The 9,193-nt window shown below is 33.5% G+C and overlaps 2 protein-coding genes across 3 annotated transcripts; one reads left to right on the top strand and one right to left on the bottom strand.

Annotated features, from left to right (window-relative positions):
• The first annotated feature begins 4,234 nt into the window (after positions 1 to 4,234).
• LOC147558504 (IQ domain-containing protein IQM3-like) lies at positions 4,235 to 8,050 on the top strand. 2 transcript variants are annotated; one of them, XM_086660199.1, is made up of 9 exons: positions 4,235 to 4,721; positions 4,790 to 4,904; positions 4,986 to 5,051; positions 5,160 to 5,248; positions 5,502 to 5,589; positions 5,693 to 5,833; positions 5,924 to 6,016; positions 6,136 to 6,237; positions 6,319 to 6,650. In XM_086660199.1, the coding sequence occupies exons 1-9, from the start codon at positions 4,402 to 4,404 to the stop codon at positions 6,544 to 6,546; spliced, it is 1,242 nt and encodes a 413-aa protein (XP_086516325.1). In that variant the 5' UTR covers positions 4,235 to 4,401; the 3' UTR covers positions 6,547 to 6,650. The 2 variants fall into 2 exon arrangements, with proteins under 2 accessions (XP_086516325.1, XP_086516326.1); XM_086660200.1 differs by lacking the exon at positions 6,319 to 6,650 and adding an exon at positions 7,939 to 8,050 and having other exon boundaries at positions 4,295 to 4,721.
• LOC147558505 (histidine-containing phosphotransfer protein 1-like) lies at positions 6,918 to 8,897 on the bottom strand. Its single transcript, XM_086660201.1, has 6 exons — positions 8,693 to 8,897; positions 8,264 to 8,394; positions 8,109 to 8,174; positions 7,914 to 7,985; positions 7,653 to 7,725; positions 6,918 to 7,127 (listed from the first exon to the last, which is right to left on the bottom strand). The coding sequence occupies exons 1-6, from the start codon at positions 8,753 to 8,755 to the stop codon at positions 7,083 to 7,085; spliced, it is 450 nt and encodes a 149-aa protein (XP_086516327.1). The 5' UTR covers positions 8,756 to 8,897; the 3' UTR covers positions 6,918 to 7,082.
• Between the last annotated feature and the right edge of the window lie 296 nt (positions 8,898 to 9,193).

The following is a 9,193-nucleotide window of genomic DNA, read 5'->3' on the forward strand; positions in this document are numbered from 1 at the left end:
TTTTTTACGATTATAGAGAAGGTGGGTTTGTTTTAGTCATTTTAGTTGCTAAAGAAATTGTTGAGGCTCAGATATCGAGCATGTATTCCAACAATAGCGTGTTATTCATCGAAAGAAACAATTTGATGAGGGTACTAATGTCGCAAATGATATGAATCAGACAACGAAATAATCTTTCAAAGTTAACTAATTCTTTATATCGAAAAATTTGGGTTTTTATTTGATTTGAAAAGATTCAGGACTACAAATGATGAAACTTTTATTGTCTCAAACTCGAAAGTTATTTGAATCATGACATGCAATCTGATATTGATGGAATTTAATTTTTTGCGGAACTCAGTTTTGAGACAAATTGTACCAAGTGTCATAATAAAATAATTGAAGTGTTTGGTTTTATTAGTTCTAATTCTAAAGAATTAAAATTTTCAAATGTTTGAATTTCTTACAAGATTTTATTAACTATACTAATGACATTAACTTCGACTAAGAAAAGTTTTTTTAAGCCAAAGTTGATCAAGTCGTGCCGTCACTCCCCCATGTCACAAGAGATATTGGACAGGTTAGCTATGTTATCATTTGAACAAGATATGACGAAAAAAATCGTCTATGAAATCATAATATAGTTCAGGTTTATGTTTATTACTTATGCTTTTTGTACAAACTTATTTGTTACGGCAAAAAAATCAATTTATTTATAGCTAGTGCACAAGAGGCCCAAAATTACTTCGTTTTCGGTCTCCCAACTACTTGGGCCGGCCCTGTGGGCGAGATACCTCTAAATGAAAAAATTTCTACACATTACATTATGCATGTATCAATTAAGTTTGGGGTCTAAATAGCTAATGAGATTTCAATAGAGAATAATGTACTTGAACCACATTCTATTGAAGGACGTCGACAAAGATTAGATAGTATAAGTGACTAAAAAAAAATTAAATTCACTCTAAGAAAATAACTATTTTGGACCTGTAGTCCTAAACAAGGAATGAAAAACCGACATATTTCGGCTGAAATTGCCGAAATATGTCGGTTTTCCAGATTAAGGAAACGAAACATCACTTACAAAGATTTTGTGTATGATTTCGACCGAAATCATTCGAAACTTCGAGTTACTGTAGTTAGATATTCGAAAAATCTGGTTGATCTACAGAAACCCTAATTTAAGAACCCAAAATCAAAGCATAGTTACCTTCATCTCTAATCTTCTTCGTTTTTTCTGTATATTTCTTCATTATTTCCTTTCAAATCTTCAACTAATCTCTTCATTTTGCCAAAGAAAACCTAGAGAGAGAAAGAGTTGAAGAAGGAGAGTCTTGGTCTGAAGTAATCGATTTGGCTTCTAGGGTTTATTAATAATCACCCCTGTGAATTTGTTATTGTTATAGTTACCCCCTGCTATGACTGTGAAGTTCCAAATTAACCCTAACATTAAATTAACCCTAACATTAACAAACAAGCCTTATTATTAACCCCTACAGTAATCTTATTATTTGTTGGCTGTTATTTATAATACATAATTCAATTTAGGCTCCTAATCTAACTATTTTGTTGCAGATTAACTCTCAAATTAACAAATTTTGTCACAGTCTATCAATTTTTTTTTTTTCATTTTTCGCCCCTTGAATCATGTCATCTCATAAGAAATGTGCTTTTTAGGTCTTATTTTAAGTAGATAATTCGATTGCAACGTATTTCTATCGTTTCCGTAGATTGTAAAATTTTCACACTGACCGAAACGTTTCCACTTTTAGATCGACCGAAATTTTCATAAAAACCGAAATTTCATTCCTTGGTCCTTCTACGAACAAGCCTGTAGGGTTTCAACAAAAAAAAAAAAGAACAAGCTTGTGGGAGTGGCTTAAATGCTTTGGACTTTTCTCAAGCGATCTCTTCCAAACTATTTTTTCACGGTGGGACTAAAGTACTAAACACAAGCAACACAGACACTTGCCTTCCTCCCTAGCATTGGGCACCACTTTGCCTTGTCTGCCTTCCAAATGCTTGGCTTGGGCGCTTGTTATGGCTTTCACTTTCAAAACCAAATTTAGGGTGGCTTTATTTATTGTCTTCGGTACTTAGACCTTAATTTGCCTTCTCCCGTTAAATCTCACAATCCCTTATTACTTCCAATTTTAAAGTCCAAATTTGCAAATTTGGCGAAAGCGCTCACATGTTAGATTCATATAATTGTAGACTAGAGTCCACCACCCTTTCGTACAGCGATTGAGTCTCGGCAAAAGCAATTTGTTATCAAAATTTATCCCATGTGATTTACGCAGTGTATAAAGTTAATAATATAATAAATTATGTTGGGCTTTAGGCCTCTTTCGTTATGGTTTAAATTAGGCGGCTATCGTGCTCATCACATCTTCATGATGTACCAATGCCTTGTAACAACTAACGTAGATCGTAGTCGATTTCTCAAAAAAAAAAAATTGTAGACTTGAAGAAAGAAAAATGAATACTTTCATTAATACAATAAATTTTATTTCTATGTCAATAAATTTTACAATGGATGAAAATAAAATAGATTAATTGTCTCCACAGAAAAATAAAAAGTCTTGTCAGACATTTGGTGTATGAATAATCCATTTGTATTCAATGTATTTGTGTACATTCTTTCACTCTCAGGTCGACTGCTATGAACTACGAAGACAGATGTCAAAAGAACCCAATTTCACATATTATTTATGAATTCTCAAACTTGTGTAAAAGGTATTGCCAACCCCCTTAAAATAAAATAATACACATAAGAGGACTCGGGCTACATCTGTAGTTTTTTTTGTTGCTAAGGGTACATCTATATTTGATTGTATTAACTTTTCGATGAGATGTTAACGAAAGGCCGAAAAGATGGTAGTTGGTTTCATTACTTTCAGTGTGACGTGTCGAATGTAGTCACATCACGAAAGAATGTGATACAATCCGATCACAATTCTATGCCTTCATTTCATTTAGTCAGCCTACAAAGCTGATAGATGTGTCTTTGCAGTAAAAAAAAATAATGATTGACATATCTTTCAGCAAAAAAAAATTGATAGATATGTCTAATTCTTCCCACCTTCTCTTTTTCTTTTTCTACTCTCCTAGAGTCCTAGGGCATCCATTAATGTAGCCACCAGTTATTCCTAACAAGTGTAAAGGCTCATTTTCGTAGCAGAAATATTAATTGCATCTTTCCTATTGAATACAAAATCTAACTCCTATTAGTGAAAGTTTGTTTGTTTGCGTTTCATACAGGAGGAAAGTGGCTAAAGAAATTAAAGGAAGGGTAAAAAGGAACTGGTAGCACGAATGCAAATAATAATCCCATCTAAAGATTGAAGGGTGACAACGAAATAGTGAGTATTTTTAGCTCCTATTTTGGCACAAAGGGTTGAAGGTAACTACCACAAATTGCATGTTATAGTGGTGTTTGGTACATTTTTTTTTGTTGAAAGGATGGTGTTTGGTACATGGTAACTCACCTTGAATCGTACACTTATCCAATTATAGATGGAAAACCTATTTTCTAGGGTGCATCATGCATGGTTAAATTTGTGATTCATTTTATTTAAACTCTTATATCTATATAATAAAACAGAAGGGAAAACGATGACTGGGACAAACATCTTTTTTTAATAAAGTATATTGTCTAGAAGCCCTTCTCAAAATTTTAAATATAGTCCTTCGTAGAAATAAAGTTACCTATTTAAAAAACAATAATCATTTCATTCTTAAAAATAAAATAACTAATTTAAGAAAAAAAAAGAAACAAAATAAATTTCAGGGGTTAAAAAAAAAAATTAAATCTCTCTCTCTCTCTCAGTAAAATAATTACTAATTTAAGAGAAAAGAAACTAAAAAAATAATAACTAATAAAAATCTCTCTCTCAATAAAATACAACAATAAATTTCGTAACATTTGATTGATACAAGTGTCCGTGTCTTAGGGCACGGGATATACGCTAGTCAATAGTTAAACTAAAAATTAGTTTCTACTAATCATATTTATATATATCCGATCCAAATAACAAAATATGAGTATTCTAATTATCAAGAATAACGTAACAAAATCGTTATTCTTACTAACTAATCGCATTTTTGTTCTTTTTCGAACCGCAAAATGTCCTGTAATGTCATTAAACCTGCCAAACATAACACCTCTCTAGTCACTCTACCAAACATAACACCTCTCTAGTCTCTGCCTAGCCAAAGCAAACATTGTTTAGGCTACTCCCAACCGTTGGATTCTATGTCTATTCTCTGACTCCTCCTCACTGGCTACTATAAAGCCATAAACTCTTCCCATATCTGGTCAGAATTTAAAACCTCAACTACATTATTGAATTGAACTTGGAGTTCCCCCCAACTTCAAGAACAAGAAAACCTCTCCCCAAATACCCACTTACATAATCCACAATGACAAGTACTATTAATCATCTTCAAAATGATCATTCCCAAGAACCCATTATAGAAAAACTTTCTCATCATCTTCATCTTCATCAGGAGATAATCAATTCCAATTCACAGATAAATTCCACCTTCTCTCATGAAGAAGAAATCACTTCCACCACCACTACTACTACTACTACTATTACTAACTGTACTACTAGTTCAACTTTTCTGAAACAGAACCCCAGTTTTGTATGGATAGCTGCAGTAAATGTACAAAAAGTCTATCGAAGCTACCGAACTCGGCGTAGACTAGCTGATTCTGCCATTGTTGCTGAAGCTCATTGGTAATTTAATCATCTCTCTCTCTTTCTCTCTATCTAACTTTCATGTTCTAACAATGGGGCGATTGAAGGTGGAGAGCAATTGATTATGCTCAGCTAAGTCAGACCACAATTTCTTTCTTCAAAATCTCAAAACCAGAGAGAATACCTTCTCGATGGAATCGAGTTAGCTCAAATGCTTCAAAGGTACATACTATTTGTTCTTCACTCTGTTCTACCATTCCTTTCAGATTAACAAAAACCCATTTTTCCCAAATTCTTTTTCAGGTTGGAAAAGGTTTATCCAGAGACTCCAAATTTGTCTTACTAGCTTTTCAACACTGGATTGAAGCTGTATATTTACTAATTACTTCCATTTTTACACTTCATGATCATAATCCCATTATGGGTTCTCTTAATTTTTCAATTATATCAAATTTAACGTGCTAAAATCGTTGATAGATCGATCCAAGACATCGATATGGACATAGCTTGAATTTATATTATGAAGCATGGAGTCAAGGAAAAACCAGCCAGCCATTCTTTTACTGGTAAGTTGTTTGGTTGTGCTTTTTTTTATTTTCATTGTCTGGATCTGTTTGATTAGTCTAATCTGAATTGTCTGACTGAAATGCATCTTAAATTAACCCTAAATCAGTTATTCAGACGAGTCAACTATCACAAGTCAGACAAAAACAAACATTCTGAAGTTTGCTTCGCGTCATTTTAGACCTCGAGTCAGATTTAAAATCTGACTTAAAAACTATGCAACCAATTAACCAAATAAACCAACTTGTGATTCAGGTTGGATATTGGAGATGGCAGAGAGGTTGATCTCAATGAATGCCCAAGATCGAAGCTTCGACAACAATGCATTAAATACATTGGACCTGTAATAATTTTCAGTTTCCTTTTCAATTTCAATATTTGTGAATCAGAGATTCAATTCTTCTTGATAGAAAGAATAACATGACTTCTTTTTTCGAAATGATTAGATAGAGAGGGAACACTACGAATACGTAATCGTTGAAGATAAAATTGTGCATAAAAGAAGTAGACAAGTTCTTGATACAACTAAAGGAGGATCAAAATGGATTTTTGTTATGAGCACATCTAGGAAACTTTATGCTGGTCAGGTAAGTATCGAATTAAAAAGAACATTTTTTTAGCAATTTCGATCATGAATTTTTATGTTCTAATATATTTTCCGAGAAAAAAATGATCAGAAAACAAAAGGAAGGTTTCACCATTCAAGTTTTCTTGCTGGAGGAGCTGCTTTATCAGCAGGCAGGATATTAGTAGAAGATGGTGTTCTTAAGGTACATCAACAAAACCATTTCTCAATTACCTGTCGATTTTTTTTCTTTGGGTATTGGATAATTTTTTTTGAATTGTCGAAATTTAATTTGGGTATCGAACGAATTCTTCATAAGTGCAGGCAATCTCAGCATATAGTGGGCATTATCGCCCAACCGATGAGAACCTTGGTAGCTTCGTAGAGTTTCTGAAGGAACATGAACTAGACCTAACTGAAGTTAAGGTATATATATTACTAGAGTTTATATCAAATCGTTTGTCAATTATAGCTCGAATTCATTTGTGATTTTTTTTGAGTTATCAGATAAAATCAAACGAAAACTATGAGAACTACAATTATAGCGATCTAGTTCGAGCAGGGAGTGGTGTTCAAGTTCTCAAAGAACCTGAAAATTGTGAACTTCCAATGCCCTTGCCCAAAGCTCAAACAGAATTAGCAGAAGTTGCTATTGAAATCTATCCAGAAACCTTCATAGCTGAAGAACAGAAGTGCCCGAAATTGCGAGAAGAAAACATGTCAGTAGAAGCATAAGTTACCATTAAAATTTATCCTTTTTGTCTCTTCTTTATGCTTAAATTCCTACTGTATGTTACAGTCTAGAAGTGAGTATGTTACTGCATGTTGCAGTTTTCTTATGGAGTGCTTTTTTTCTCATTGTCTGAATCTGACTCATCTGAAAAATGGACAAAGATCAGTTCAGTCAGATGAGTCACACATCACGAGTCAGCAAAAAACCAAACATTCTAAAATATGACTCTACCCACTTCCGACCCCGAGTGAGATTTAAGATCTGACTGAGGGAAAAACAAACACTATCTTAGTCTGAAATCTTAAGTCCAAAAGCACTGTTAACATATTCAATCTTCGTAGGGAAAGTATAAAGGAGAAATAGAAACCAATAATGAATCATTTTCCATTAAAATCACATCTTAACGAAATTAAGTCACATCTTATAACCAGTACTGATTATCAAAATCCAAGCTCCAAATCATTCAAAATAATAACGAATACACGCGTAGTCTTAAGAACATTCGCCTATAAATGGGACTACGAAAAAAGAAACCTTTCTAAGCTTGTTTTGATCTTGAGCAAGCAAGGATTTTCTGCTCCAACTGCAACTCAAAATAGAAGAGACAAAGAACATTGATATTAGTCGAGCTGGTTTATGTGAGAATAGTCCCACATGGGTGAATGGGTGGGTAACTAGCAACCAAGAATATAAAGTATAGGTCATCTCCACTCATTGCCAATTGGTTTTGAGTTGGATGGCCACAAACTTAACATGGTATCAGAGCTAGGTCCACACGTGATAGGCTTAAAAGCCACACGTGCTCCACGTCACCCGTAAAGAAAAAAAAAACACACGTGTTAGGCTCAAAGAACGCCACACGTGAGGGGGCGTGTGAGAATAGTCCCACATGGGCGAATGGGTGGGTAACTAACAACCAAGAATATAAAGTATAGGTCCTCTCCACTCATTGTCAATTGGTTTTGAGTTGGATGGCCACAAACTTAACAGTTTATTGATCTTTTGTTATGGATATTGAATATGAGTAAACATGTCACTAACTTTTTCGGGTAGAATATTTACGTTTAATCCAGTTCGATAACAACATTAAAACAGAGTTAGGTTTCACCTGAATTATGTGCTGGAAGACATTTATTACGCGATCGAATTCATGCTTGATCTTAAGCAAGGCCTTCTTGCACCTAAAGCGAAAAAAGAATAACATTAGTAGAGTAAATTAATAGTTTGACATATGCATATGTGATATATATATATATATATATATATATATATATATATATATATATATATAAATGTCGGAAATCGGAATGAAAGGATTATATAATAACGTGTAAATACACATACAAAAATGAAAAAGCTCGATTCTTACTTAGCTTCATCCTTGTTTGATGCAGCCTCAATCAATTCGTCACCAACAATTTGGATTTGTTTGGACCCGACACTGCAAAACCCAAAAGTTTCGCTAATAGTCAAGAATAAGCATCAAATACAAACATATGAGTTCGCTCGTAGTTCTTGTGATAATATGCAAATGGGAATTTAATCTTGGATTTTATTTATGTACCAAGCGCTACTTCCGCTTAGTTGATAGACATATTCTTTAAGTCCGTCGAAATCGAAAACAGGCTTTCTGCAAATTAGAAAAGAAGACTTATCAATTAAATAAATCTATAAATTATACATCAGACTCAATTTTAGCAAATGTCGTGAAAAAATTACGTGAATTTGTCCATTTCTCCTACAAGTTTATCGTGATCTTTACAGAACGTTGAAAGCACTTCCACGATAAAATCAGGCGAATCATCTGCTTTTAGGGTTTGGAGAAGTTCGTATTGGCCATCCAATATACCCTGCGTAATACAAGTACACGTTATGATTTTCATCAACAAGACCTAAACACGTATAGTGACCTCTCTCTCCCTCTCAAATCAGTTTCAAGATTGAAAAGAATGAAAAGAAAACCCAAAATTAATCATCAAGAAGTTACAAAATCTCTTTCTTTCTAATTGAATTTTTTTCTTTTTAAACGTTAAGATTCGAACCCTGGTACAATTATCAGTAAAGGTATTGAAAGTAGAGAAACAAAACGAAGCGATATCAAAAAACTATCATGAGTAGATAAAGAAATAGTAGAAGAATCAATTATACCTCAGCAAAATTCTTCGAAATCAATTGAACTAATTGTTCTTTAAGAGCCGACGCGGTCGACATTGTTTCACTAGAGATACTGATGATAAACCCTAATTAAGTTTTAGGGATAAGAATGAGAGTTGAAGAAAAACCCCTAAAAGAGAATCTATATAGGTAGAGATAAAGTGTTAAGAGAGAAGAAGGAAACTCTCTCTGTCTAGTCAATCAGTTACTCACCTTACAAAAAAGCAGTTATGACTTATTAGGAGTTTGCTTATTTGGACAAAATTTAATTTGAGAAGAAAAAAAACAGAGAAATTCATTAACTGGGTAATATGATAACATACATCCCGCTGCTTCTTTTTACCCTAAATATGACAAATAATATCGTACCACGTAGATATGGTTCCTAATTTTTGTAGAAATAAGGGTTGTCTACTGAATGGTAAACTGTGGTCAGTTACATGTGATTCAACATTCAAATAAGGACTATTTGTGCTGAGTTGGCATTCTTAATTT

This window comes from Eschscholzia californica, unplaced genomic scaffold, assembly GCF_041429995.1.
Source record: "Eschscholzia californica isolate CP2 unplaced genomic scaffold, dmEscCali1.0.p SCAF_2, whole genome shotgun sequence".
Lineage (NCBI taxonomy): Eukaryota > Viridiplantae > Streptophyta > Magnoliopsida > Ranunculales > Papaveraceae > Eschscholzia > Eschscholzia californica.

Coding starts and splice junctions, on each gene's coding strand:
- LOC147558505 (XM_086660201.1), bottom strand. CDS start 8,755: ATGTCGACCGCGTCGGCTCTTAAAGAACAATTAGTTCAATTGATTTCG. Junction 8,395..8,692: donor TTTCGAAGAATTTTGCTGAG/GTATAATTGATT, acceptor TGTATTACGCAG/GGTATATTGGATGGCCAATA. Junction 7,726..7,913: donor TCAAACAAGGATGAAGCTAA/GTAAGAATCGAG, acceptor TTTTCGCTTTAG/GTGCAAGAAGGCCTTGCTTA.
- LOC147558504 (XM_086660199.1), top strand. CDS start 4,402: ATGACAAGTACTATTAATCATCTTCAAAATGATCATTCCCAAGAACCC. Junction 4,722..4,789: donor ATTGTTGCTGAAGCTCATTG/GTAATTTAATCA, acceptor GGGCGATTGAAG/GTGGAGAGCAATTGATTATG. Junction 4,905..4,985: donor TTAGCTCAAATGCTTCAAAG/GTACATACTATT, acceptor ATTCTTTTTCAG/GTTGGAAAAGGTTTATCCAG.